This window comes from Mus pahari, chromosome 3 (genome assembly GCF_900095145.1).
Source record: "Mus pahari chromosome 3, PAHARI_EIJ_v1.1, whole genome shotgun sequence".
NCBI classification, from domain to species: domain Eukaryota; kingdom Metazoa; phylum Chordata; class Mammalia; order Rodentia; family Muridae; genus Mus; species Mus pahari.
In genome coordinates, this window is record NC_034592.1 from 10,563,749 (window position 1) to 10,577,641 (window position 13,893).

At 34.6% G+C, this 13,893-nt stretch overlaps 1 protein-coding gene across 4 annotated transcripts in view; it reads right to left on the minus strand.

The window, feature by feature from the left end:
- Positions 1-8,104: 8,104 nt before the first annotated feature.
- The window catches only part of Spopl (speckle type BTB/POZ protein like), a 60,526-nt gene continuing 54,737 nt past the window's right edge, over positions 8,105-13,893 (minus strand). For 3 of the 4 annotated variants that reach the window (XM_029536412.1, XM_029536409.1, XM_021193328.2), the window contains one exon: positions 9,043-12,117. In XM_029536412.1, the coding sequence (XP_029392272.1) occupies positions 11,973-12,117 (145 nt within the window). In that variant the 3' untranslated portion in view covers positions 9,043-11,972. Of the gene's footprint in view, positions 8,869-9,042; positions 12,118-13,893 lie in introns of those variants that run through there. The other variant, XM_029536410.1, reaches the window with a different exon arrangement.

Sequence of the window (13,893 nt, forward strand, 5' to 3'; positions counted from 1 at the left end):
ACCAAAGCATTGAATTATAGCCACAGAAGTGGGAGAAGTACGCTGTCAATGACATAGACAAGATTCTCAACAAGATCATAAAAGAAAATCCCCCCAAACTAAGGGAAGGAATATACACACATATTCAAGAAGCAAACAGATGAGAGCTTAAAAAAAAAAAAATCTCCATGTTGTATCATTGTTAAAATACTTAAGTACACAAAACAAATAAAAAGTATATTTAAAGCTTCAAAAGAAAAGACAACAAAACACAAGTCATGAATAAAGGTAAATGCACCAGCTGATTTCTCAATGGCAACGTAGAAATCTGGAAGAGCCTACACCAATGCATTCCAAGTCATAAATGACCATGAAAGTGGTGCTAGACTAATATATCCAGCAAAAATATCTGCCATAGGTTAAGGAGAAGAAAAAACTTTACATGATATAACCATCCTAAAAATATTAATATCCACCAAGCCAAACCTAAAAATACATGAAGCATTGTGATGGAGAGAGAAATAAGGATAGTCAAGTGCGTGGAAACGAATATAAACCTGTAATTACTAAAGCACAAAGTAGCAATCGAAACACACACACACACACACACACACACACACACACACACACACACACACAAAACCACCAAAAATCAAAAACACAATGACAACAATTAAGATTCAACAGTAACTTCAAAAAAAAAAAAAAAACAAAAAAAACAAAAAAAAAACCACATTTGTTGTTGTTTATAGGCCCTACCTTAGAGCAAAATAATAGGAGACAGTATTGCAAATAAGTGGGAAGAAGTAAGTAGACATCATTACCCTAACATCTAAACAAAGAAACAAAGAAACAAAAAAAAAGTCACTTCAAATTAAAACTGATCACAAGAAACAGGGAGAGCTCTTTCACTTTAATGAAAAGAATAGTAAACAAGTAAGTCAATACTATCATACATATATGTCATAGACAGGTCATCTGGAAACAAACAAAAATAAAAACCTAAGAACAACGAAAATAACAACAAAAATCACGATTAAATGGCATCACACATCAAACAGATTTAATTATTATCTATAGGAAATTCTTCCCCCAAACAAAATATATATGGAAGCTTGTCTAAATATACAAAATGCACCTTGAAGCTTCTCTAAAATAGACCACCTAGACAGAAAACATAAGTGCACTAATTCAAAAAAGACTACAAAAACTCCATGTAAACTATCTAACTACAATATACAAAAATTAAAATGGACAGCAAAGAAATCTCTACTATGTACTCAAGTTATTAATATTAAACAACTCATTACTGTATGGTTGATAGGTTAACAAAGAAGTCAAGAAAAATTAAAAAATTACTAGAATTAAGTGAATAAAACACAACAAAAACTCTATTGAAAGCAGTTCTACAAGTAAAATTATATCGCTAACTGCCTACATTAAAAAGAAATCAGAAAAACCACAAATAGTGTTCCAACTCAAAACTCTGAAAAAGAAACCAAATCTAAACCCCTTTAACGGCAAGAAATAAGACAAATCAGAGAAATTAATGAAATAGAAAACATTACAAATAATTAACAAATGAAGAGCTGGTGCTTTGAAAAGATAAACTAGACTGACAGACCCTGTAGCCCAACAAATCAAAAAGGAACACAAAGAGAAAATTCAAATGAATAGAATCAGAAATAAATAGGAAAATATTAAGATAGACAAGAAAGGAATTCAGACTGTGATAAGGAAATACGTTTAGCTAGAAAAAAAGAAGAAACTAGATGATTTTCAAAATTTACTCAAATAATCACAATTAAACTAAGAAGTCAAAAACATAAAAAGACCCATAATATTAAGATTGAAATTCTAATAAAAACCATCCAATTAATAGTAATTCAGGAATTGATGTAGTCACAGGAGAATTCTACTAGGCTTACAAATAAGATCTATAGGCAATCCTAAAACTATATTTAAAAGATAGACAGACAGAGCAGGGGGGAGGAGGTAGGGAGAGAGAGGAACAGAGGCAGACAGACAGACAGATACATAGACAGATTACTAGACAGATAGAAAACAGGCAGTATTCTACATGATGTAGGTATACAAAAGTAATTTGAGTCATACTTTATTTGCCCAAGATTTAAGGCCAACAATCGACAGGCAGGACTTCATAAAACTTAAAAGGTCTTCAAAACTTAGGAAACAAATCAACTAAGTGAAGAGGGAATCCACAGAATGCTAAAGAGTCTTTGTCAGCTATACATCTGATAGAGGATTAATATCCAAAATATACAAAGATTAAAAAAATGCCAGCACCAAGAAACAAAACAAACAAACAAAAATGCTAAAGAAAAAAAAAATGGGCCTGGGATCTGAACATAGAGTTCTAAAAGGAAGAAATGAAAATGAGCAACAAATAACCCCCAAAATGTTAATCGCTCCAAGCAATTAAGGAAATTAAAAAAAAAAAAAAATGTGACTGGAAGCTTTCTTAAACCCCAACAGACCAAGGAGTTGTTTCTGATGTAAAAGCATTAGGGTCTTGGGCTTGGAGTCTCCTCCTGACACAGTAGGATAGGAAGGCAGAGCAGCCTCAATCCCTCAGCAGGACAAGTTTTTTTTTTTTTATAGGAATAGGAGCAAGTGAGGGGGGTCGGGGAAGGGGTGTCCAGTCTGGCAAGCATCTAATACTATAAGCCGACAGGTGGGTGCTCTGAAGGAAGACATAGAATCACAAAGGGTCTAAAAGTACCTCTGAAGCAGTCAGACTAATCTGTAACTGTTCCTAGGAAGTAGCTAGGAGATAACTGGCCAAGTACAAGCCATGGGGTTCTGTCTAGTATGTGGGTACAGCTTGGGTTCTGCTGTAGCTTATGTTCTCAAGCCTTTTATTTATTTTTAACATGGAGGCCAGTCCCAAGATGGAGTAAGTCTGGATCTCAAAAACAATTGATTCATTTTGTCTGCAGAGAATACTTAGTGCTGAAAATGGGGGTGGGATGAGTGTTGGGGATGTTGAATGTCTAGCCACATGGAGCTGCTCTTTTGCATCATCTCTCCTGCCTGATACAATTAACTTTGGACTCACTGAGTAACCATGGCCCAGCAACCACGGAGTACAAAATGCGCCTTCTAGGTCTCAAGATTCCCTGGATTCCCTATTAAGAGCTGGCTGGCTAAGGTAAACAAAGACATATAACAAAGATGGGTCTTTGTTTTCTGGATCCTTGGATTTAAATATGTTTGATTTGAGGCTTCCCTCTGCAACATGACCCAAAGCTTATATACAGGAAGCTGTAGAGTTGAGCCTTTGGGTTCCAGAAAAGGGAACATCACTGGGTCTAAACCTTGACTGCCAGACAATGCCAGGTATACCCCATTAGCATGGAGAACTCTGTGCTCTGTGCTACGTGATACAAATAATAATCAAAACACACAAAATCTACAGAACAAAGAAGAATATTAAAATGTGTAAGGGAAAGAGGGCAGGTAACATTAAAAAATACACCTATCAGAATTACACCCAATGTCTCAATATAAACTCTAAAAACTAGTAACCTTTAAAAAACCACAGATACCAACCTAGACTACTATATAGAGGAAAATCTTCAATCACCGTAGATGGACAAAAACAAGATACTTCAAAAGAATCCAAATCTAAACCATATCTATCCACAAATCCAGCCATACAGAAAATACTAGAAGGAATTAACAAATAGGACCTCATAAAATTGCATAGTATCCTGTAAGGCAAAGGATACTGTCAAGAAGACCAAAAGGCAACCAGATTGGGAAAAGATCTTTACCTATCCTAAATCCAATAGAGGGCTAATATCCAGTATATACAAAGAACTGAAGAAGTTAGACTCCAGAAAACCAAATAACCCTATTAAAAAAAGGAATACAGAGCTAAAGAAAGAATTCTAAACTGAGGAATACTGAGTGGCTGAGAAGTGCCTAAAAAAAAATATTTAACATCCTTAGTCATCAGGGAAATGCAAACCATAATTCTTTTTATCCAATGTTTATCCTGTCTACAAGAAATATAGGAATGGGGGAATCGAGGAGGGACTGAGGAAATGGCCAACCAATGACTGGCCCAACTTAAATCCGTTCTGTGGGCAAGCACCAACCCCTAACACTATTATTTATCTTATGAGAGGCTTAATCCAGCAGCTACCTATGACAGATGCAAACACCACAACCAAAGAGTGGATGGAGCTTGGAGACTCAGAATAGAAGGCAGGATTATGGCACCTAAAGGGATAGGAACTCCACAGGAAGAACATCAGAGTGAACTAACCAGGACCCTTGGGGCTCTCAAAGACTGAACCATCAGTCAAAGAGCATACACTGGCTGGACTTATGTAGCAGATGTCCAGCTTGACCTTCATGTAGGTCCTGAACAACTGGAATGGGGGCTATCCCCAAAACTGCTGCCTGTAAGTGGGATATGTTCTTCTACCTGTATTGCCTTGTCTGGCCACACTGGAAGTGAATGTGTCACAAAGACTTCATGTGTGAAGGTTGGGGGAGACATAGGGGGAGGGGGCACCAACTCTGAGAAGAGGAGGGGAAATGGGGGAAGTATTATGGGAAGGGAAGAAAGGAAAAGGCCAAAAAGTGGGATGTAAAGTGAATAAGTAAATTAATAAATTAATAAAATTTGAAAAAAAAAAAAAAACTAACAGAAAAGGTTCCTAAATACAAGTTATGAAGTCATGAAGCTTAAATGTTGATAACAATGTGATATAAGGTACATAAGGAGTGATGTTTCTGATTTCTTCCCCTCATCATGCTACTGTTTTATTGGGATTTCAAAGTTCAGATATTTAATATTAATCAGATTTTAAACTCTTTCCCAGCTTCTACTATGATACAAAGGCATGATTCTGTTGTTTTTTCTACAATGTGGATTTCAGTACAGATTTCAAACAGTGGCAATACTGTTTAAAATTTATCTCTTGGCCTAAACTTAAAAAAAAAAAAAAAAAAATCCTCGTAAGCTTTAGGGGATGAATTCAAATCCAACTTTCACAGATCAAATGGATTCCAGAGAAGTATAGTCAATCAATAGCCTTTTCCTTTCCCAACTGCCTATTCATAAAGGTGGGAACTCCTTCCCTATTCCCTGCTTTTGAGTCTTACCCCACCTCAATCTTCCAAGATCATAGGTCTAAAAGTTCCAAATATACACCTAAGAATATGATTTTCTCCCTAAATGCCTAAACGTTTTCTGCCGAATATATACATAATTCCAGTATCCTACCAGGTCCAGACTTTCCTCCAAAATCTGTATCCAGGACAGCTCCTAAAGCAGCTAGCTCCAGATAGTCTTATAACCCCAGTGAGCAAGTAAAACAGCCTGCTCTTCCTAGACTTAGTCAACAATACAGCCTTTTGCCCCGCTTCCACAATGACACCCCAATGTCAGCTACAAGTAGTCATAGATGATTAAGTAGCCCCTTATTCATTTATTGTCAACAAAAGGCTAGGATGTTGGGATTCAGAACAGAAACAAAGAATTGATGTGTATATTTTACATACGAAAGAGAATCTGGGTTCCAGGTTCTCCCAGGATCCCTTAGCCCATACTTGTTATGGGTCATGGCTAGAACACTCTGGCCTCTATCCTGAACTTTCCAGATCTGGGCCAGGCTTCCTATCCCCCAGAGTTTCTTCAATCTAAATTCAGACATATTGGCTCCTGCCCCCTCTCCTCCGTCTCTCTCTGATTATTCTCTCTCCATGCAGTGCATGCTTTCTCTTTTTCTCTCCCCCCTCTACTCTATCTTCCTCCTCGTGGGGTGACTTCACTGGCCATATTCCTTTGAGACCAGTGAACCTGCCCAAGAATGGCTTCCCAATAAACTTGCCTTTACATATTTTAATTTGGCTTGGATTGACTCACTTCATCTGTAGAGAATACCTATCACATATTATTAACTATCTACTAAAAATAAATGTTACCCAGTATATAAACATACATTTATATTTCAAGTGAAAATTTCCCATCTGGGCCAATTCTTCAAGAGCCAAAAATCCTCTAACAAAAACCTTAACACCAATTATGAGAAGTGTTCTTTCCTGGTAAAAACCAGTGTTTTCAAAGAGACTCCCCAAACACTGTAATAAGGTATTTCTCAACCTTCCTAATGCTGTGACCCTTTAATATAGTTCCTCATGTTCTGGTGACCCCAATCATATATTTTCATTGCTACTTTATAACTGTAATTTTGGTACTGTTATGAATCATAATGTACCTCTATTTTCTGATGGTCTTGGATGGCCCTTGTGAAAGGGTCATTTGATTCCCAAAGGGATTGGAATCCACAGATTGAGAACTACTACTGTCATTATAACAGATATGTTAAGGTTCAACAATCACTGAAGAAAGACCCAGACTCAAATAGTATGCAAGAATAAAGAGCATTTATTCTGCAGAAACAACCAGGATGCAGGGGTCACCACTGTTTCAAAATAGCGACCCAGACAAAGACACTCAGACCTCTTTAGTAATAGAACTGCTATTCATTCTCCTCTAATGTCTAGACTACACTGAGACTCTGCCACTCAAGTATCATGATTTAACTGTTTCTGAGACAACAAGCAGACATCTACAACTTAGAGCATACTCCAAGATGTTGTAAAATCATTAATCAAAGGTCATAAAAAGGAAACTAAGAGTTTACTATAGGTTCAAGGATAGAAGATAAAATATTGACTGGGTTTATCTATACAAAACTTCAAGGATAACTTAGCTGCGGTTTTTAACTCTCCATGAACCTGTAAAGTTAGTGACAAATGATAAATGTTTAGCCAAATAATTACTCTTAATGGGTATGCATGTAAACATTCTGATGTAAACTTTAAAAAATTTTTTTATTAGATTTTCTTTATTTACAGTTCAAATGCTATCCCGAAAGTCCCCTATATTCCCTCACCCCCCGCCCTGCTCCCCTTGATGTAAACTTCTTATTTGATTTATAATTGAGTTTATGGGAAAACTTGTGGTCAACTTTTAAGAACGTGGAAATAAAGGCTAAAATCACTTTTCAATGTGTCTCTTTTTCTTCCAGCAACTTCAACTAGCAGTCTGGGAGTTACAGCCCAGACAGAACAATGGCTGCTTAATCTCCTCCTGTTTTCCTATGAGGTGCTAAGCCTCAGAGACTGAAGCTCCTGGCTTCAGGCTGTCCCTCAGGTGGTAATTTGCTGTAAGACTCCTAGGAATGTCAGAAGTCCTTCTAAGTCTCAAGAAGACTGCCTAGACAAGAGCTGAACAACAATCAACAATAGACATGTTAATGCTGCAGCTGAGGATGGGTGAGGTGAGGATAAGGGGTGAAATCCAGAAAGCCTGAATCCAAACATAAAAAATCTACTAGACCTAAAGCAATTCTACCAGCAGGAAAAAATGGTCTTGCACCAGGAAGAACATTCTCAATGGTCGGACCTGAAAACATCGAGAGAAGTAGCCTCATACCGGCTAAGTAGGCCTTATTTATGTATTTTTGATCCCCCCCAATTCCACCCTGGCATACATATATACAACAAAATTTAATGAAAAAAATTATGAATTTGAATAACAGGATGGAGGATTTTGAGTGATGAAAGAGAAGGGCTGTATGTTATAATAATATAATCTCAAAAATATTTTGAAGTATGAAGAAATTCATATTCCTATTCTTAGTCCTTTACAAGCACTCTGAGGTAGCAGAGAAAAGAACATTCATCTGAACATGTTCAATCAGGCATCGGGTCTGTTTACAACTTTTCTACATCATTTCATTACACTTACATGGGAAAACAAAACAAAACAAAACTCTATTTTACAATCCTAGTAAGAATTTAGGGCATGTATTGGGTACATAAAAGGTTTCTCATGGTGTCCTTCTACCTGACATCAAGGCTACAACTACTAAGCACTTTGTTATTTTTAGTAAGCTTGTTTAGGGATATCCTGACTGTGTCTGCATTTTAATAGCAACAATATTTTAAACTGTCAGAACTATAAGCTTCCCTATATAGAAGGTACTTATTTAGCATGTGAAATTTAAATTTTCATGTTAAAGCAGCACACTAAAGCAGACATTTTAGAGCAGATGCAAATAAATCCAAGCACGGAAATTAATTCTGAATAAGTACTAACAATTTTATTTTAACTCAACGTGCTGAAACACAAAATCTATTTCCAACAATAATACAAATAGTGTATATCTCATCATAAAACAACAAATGGATTAAAGAAAGGCCAGGAAGATTAAATGTTAAAGGTCTGAGTATGAGTCTGAGTCTTAAAGTCAATTTGCTTCTGAACTAATAATTGAATAATTTTAGCAGAACTTTATTTTGAAAAATGGACTCAACTAGTTAATGTTAAATTAACTAGTTGTAGTATACAATAAACTTTACTAACAGGAAAATATTTAAAAATAAGTATTCCTTCTCAGACATAAATTTACACACAATAACAGAAGATACAGCGTGATTTCATTCCTAGTAAAGAAGTCTTGCATTGGAGGCACTCAGTATTTTTTTCAGTTAGAAATAGCCAACATTTTTATCATTCCATGAGCACTTAAGTTGGATCTCACAATCTGTATATAAAAAGGTTTGTAAAATACTCTCATGTATGCTGAAAGTGCTGTATTTATTTTCTGAGAACACTGAAAGCCACTCACTCACCCACCCACCTCTCTCAAGAACACAACAAATATTTCCACTGTAACCATCAAGGACCAGGCATGTGTAAGACAGACTGTTTCACCACTTCATGTAGTAAAATTGCTGAGTGAGATTTTCATAAAACTTACCCAAGTCTTTGTTGTATTTTTCTAACAATGAATAGTATCTACGATCCCATTTTTTGTGTGTTGGTGTTGCTACGGATCCAACCTATAGATCACAAATATTCATAAGCCATACTTGAAGCTCTTACCTATAATTTCATATAAAAACTTCTACTTAAAATTCATATATAAAGTTTTAAATGAGCAAATTAATATTTCTGAAAATTTAAACTCTCAATTAGATCGAGTTAAAAAATAAAACAATAATTAATGTTCATGATACTTTAAAAATATTTAAAGCAATTATTTTTAAAATTTAATTATCCTTGATATCCTAAAACAGCACTATTTTCCTATTTTATAATTCAGAATGCTGGTCACATTTTTGAGGATTACACTGTCTTCTGGCAATCCACTGTCTTTTCAAATAAAGCTCACTTAAATGAGATATTTCAGTTAATCTGAACTTTCAGCATATTTAAATTCCATTTTCATAAATTCACTCTTTAAACATATTACACACAGCCCAAGAAAATATAAGCACATACATGTCTCACACAAAGGACCACATTTCATTCAAGGTTCTTCAATTATTATTTGAAGATAGTAATATAGAAAGTATTTAAGGAGGTAACATTATCAAGCCATCTTATGGCACCTTCATATTTGTGCTCCAAATATCAAAACACATTAAAAGCAAAACAATGAAAAAGGCACAAATACAGTATTTCTAAATCTTACTCTAAAGAACAGTTTTCCAATAGATACATTTTTAAATTGTAATATTTAAAACAACTCATTGTGTTCTGAGAAAAGCCTTGATTAGGTAACTAAAATGTAATAGGAGCAAACTTGTAACTTAAAGAAGATTGCATTGCATTAAGCAGAAACCGTACCTATTTTGACCAAGTTGTATACAGTTTAAAAATGAGTGAATGAAGAAAATGCAATTAGGCCACTCCAAGAAGAAAATAAACAGTCTTTTATCACACACTCAAGAACCAAAACTACTAAAGTATACATTAAAAACAAAACAAAACAAAACAAAACAGAAACGAGTGTATGTTTCTGTGAGTGTAATGTAATAATGGATGGTATTGTACCATCCAAAAAGTGGGCATTCAGCATAACACTGATAGAGATCACAGAGTTGGAAATTTTTGGTAGAATATATGTTAGCAAACTAAAATGGAAAATCTGTATAAGAAAATTGTGAACATTATTAATAAACATTTATAATACTTATTATATGGTATTACTACTGATTTCATCATGGTTAGAAATACAGACCAAACCAATACATCAATTTACAATGTGTTGTACATAGTCTTCAGAGTTTTTATGACATGTGACAATGTATTCCACCTGGAGTGGAGTCTTAACTTTTTGTTAGACCATGAAAATATCTTGTATTAATAATGTAACAGGGTTTGTATTATGATGAAATTAAGGGAATAAACTTTTGCTCATCATAAATAGGGTGAAGCTCACTGTCAGTTGAAAATTTTTCTTCTATTCCAAATAATTCTTACCATTTTAACACAAAGAATCAAAACTAAAATATTTAAAAATACAATCTTTGCTCATTTTCTCTTGATAACTAATGCTTATTTGACAGTATTTTCTCAATATATTTTAAGATTGCTTCAGTTAACTAAAAAGCTATAGTTAAAAAGTCTATTTTAAAACAATATGCTTACTTTTTTCCAGAATTTTATAATAAACAAATTACACAAATTTTAATACAGGGAATAAAGCTATATACGCAAAATACAAGCATATACACCTGTTTTTCCACTAACACGCTCCATCTTTCTGCAGAGTGCACATCACCAGTGCCTCAGTCACTTCTGATCTGACACCAACCACTTCTCTAGAATAATGCATCACTAATTAAACACAAAACATCTGCATGTTTAAAGCTAAGCTTTAATAATAAAAATAATAATAATAATAATAAAAACCAAAACTGGCTCACTAAAACAGGTTGGTAACATTTATCCCATTCACATTATGCAAAATTTCAATAATCTACCACGTTAGTAACTGAGCCACAAAGGAGAAAAGAAGTTTCCTAGTGTGGCTACACACATTCTCAGAGGGTTCTCTATTTTCCTGCAAATATTGTCTGTTAATTGCTTTGAAATGAAGCAGACCATATAGGACTAATTTGTTACATGCCTTCCCCAAATGTAATAAAACTGTAATAAACTCAGTGATAAATATTTGAAATCCAAGTCAATGAATCTAAAATCAAGTGTAATTTTATCTATTATCATGAAAATCCATGTTGGCTCCATGTGTCATAAAAACTTCTTTTAAATGTTAAAACATAATTTAAATCTTATTAATCCACGAAAAAGGAAAATATATATGTACCATTTATCATAGAAAATTTCCACATTAAAAGTGCACATATATCTTGCTTAATTGGCCCACTCATTTGTTACATGTACTTGGTCATCCTGACTTTAACATCTATTGAATTTTTCTTTCAAATGTAAGTCATTATAAATTTAAAACATTAACAAAAACCATGCTCTTTTTATTGAAATCTTAACTTCATAATCTTTACAAATGTGCATAAAACCAGTTCTTGAGCAGTTAATATACAGACAAACACTACAAATATTACGAAAATTTTAGGTCAACTCATTGCTTATCTGCTCCTTGAAATGAAAAATAATTTAAATCAGAGCAGTATATGGCCATCACTTACCTGGATGGTAATGGGCTCTTTAGTGTCTACACAACTGAGATTGGAGGTGCCTATGGCAATCTCAAAATCCAATAGAACCTAGTTTTGTACTTGGAGATCATACAGAACAAAACATATAAAATACTTTTGTTTCTAAAATAATGGAAGATCCTTTGAAACTCAGCATTATCAGTTATCAATATTACTGCATTGTGGAGCTAGTGCAATCCTGCATAGCCTTGGCAAACTGACAAGGCACAATAAAAAAAATTAAACCATTATATGAACAAGAGAAGTCACTGAAGACAATTTAAGGCCTTGAAGTGAATTAATCAGTCAGATTTAAAGCTGAAGTATAAACCATAAATTATCCATGTGAAAGCAAGCAATGCCTTTCCAGCTTCTGTTCTATGGACAAGAGACAGAAGCAACTGTTACTTATGGTTTGTATTGGAATCCTTCGGGACCTGGGGGAGGAAAGGCAAATAAATTTCCTACTGTCCACAGAAGACTCAAGACTGCTTTAACCTTTTGCGTGGAATACCAAACTGTGGACACTGTGAAGATGCTAGTGCTCGGAAGGCTTCTGCCACTAAATGAGGATGAGACTGAATCATGGACTTCCACCCTGATGTTTCCATTATGTCAGTTGTTTGGCTGAAAAACAAGATTAAATGAAGTTTACTGAAAAGTCACTTTACAAATGCTTTGCAGAGTTATCATTTTTTGCTTTTGTTTAACTTGAACATTTTGAAATTTTAGACACCATACGTCTTCCCATACACTCATTTGAATGTTTAAAAACATAGCCATCAAGTAGCCATAAATTAATCTTCATAACCTCACAATCGGATTAACATATTCTCCTGATTTGTGTTTAATCTCCTATACTGTTTCTCTTATTGCAGCTTCCATAACACACCGACAGAAATACGACTCGATTATGTTTTACCCCACTTTTCTTTCTTTGCATTTAAGTTTTAAAAGTGAGAGATGTGGTTCCATCCTTTTTATAGCTTTGCATTTTCACTCCTACACTCCAGTTTCTCCTTTACTATTTTATTTATTGTGTCCTGTATGTGTAACATTCTCTCAATGAGCAATCAGAATAACTGAAAATGCAACACATTAGTTCCTTTCCCTTCCTTCTCTCCTCTATACCTTCCATTTACCCGAATTATAAACTGTTTTTGAAATATCAACGTTCCTCCAACCTTTCTGTACCCATTCATCAACCTGCTAAATATTAAGAATGGAATCAACAATGCTATGAACGGAAGCTTTATTGTGTCCCATCAGAGGCATTGACTGTTATTGGAGAGTCATTATCTTGACTTCAATGTCAAAAGTCCTAATGTTATGTGGTTTGGGGGAGCTGACCTTTGCTCACTTTCTCTAGGTTTTTCACACTAGCAACATACTTCACATATTCTTTATTCTGGTTTTCTGTAATATAAATAAAACTTTATTTCAATTACTTGTTTAATCAATCTGCTATATAACATAAACTACCTGTACAGAGGGGAAATATGTTATGCTTGCAACTGTATTTTCTGTACTAAGCAATAGTGTTCCGGGAACTCAGTAAACAAAGAATTATGCACCCAGGCACAGTGCTATGCTTTGTTTTGTGAATCCCCTTCAGTCTGTCATATCTGATCTTTCCTTCTCACTCACTCCTTCTGCTACCTCTTATTCATGTTTTAGAAAGCAGTTCAGCCCAATGTGTGAAGCCATTACTACATCCCAGGGCTTAGTCAAGTACCTGTACATATCATCATCTATGGATCACTTTAAAGGTTGTATATGTATGTATTTATCTACATTAGATCAATTACTTAAAAGCAAAGACATTTTTAAAATGTCATTTTATATGCAGTACATTAGAACAGTGCTTGAAATATATCGAAAGTATACTGAATTAAGTACTAGCTGATATCAACAAAATGTTTTTGTTCCATCATTATGTTCAAAGTTTTAACTAGTTATTTAGAATTGTATTGGTAATTATTAATTTACTTGAATATTTTCATTTAATACGTATTTCATTCCATAAGTATTTGATTCAGTAAGTATATATGGAAAGTCTATAGCTATAACACCAAAAGTATATAAAGTTACCTACTATCTTGATAGAAGAAAAGTTATATTTTATATTTTCTTAAGACTAAAGAAAATCTTGAAAAACTAAAGCTAAAGCTAAGTAAAAAGGATCAAACAGAGCCACTGCTGCTAATGCACAGTGTCAGACTCACACCTTGACAGAACCCTGTGNTCACTGCTGCTAATGCAGTGTCAGACTCACACCTTGACAGAACCCTGTGGTCACTGCTGCTAATGCACAGTGTCAGACTCACACCTTGACAGAACCCTGTGGTCACTGCTGCTAATGCACAGTGTCAGATTCACACCTTGACAGAACCCTGTGGTCAC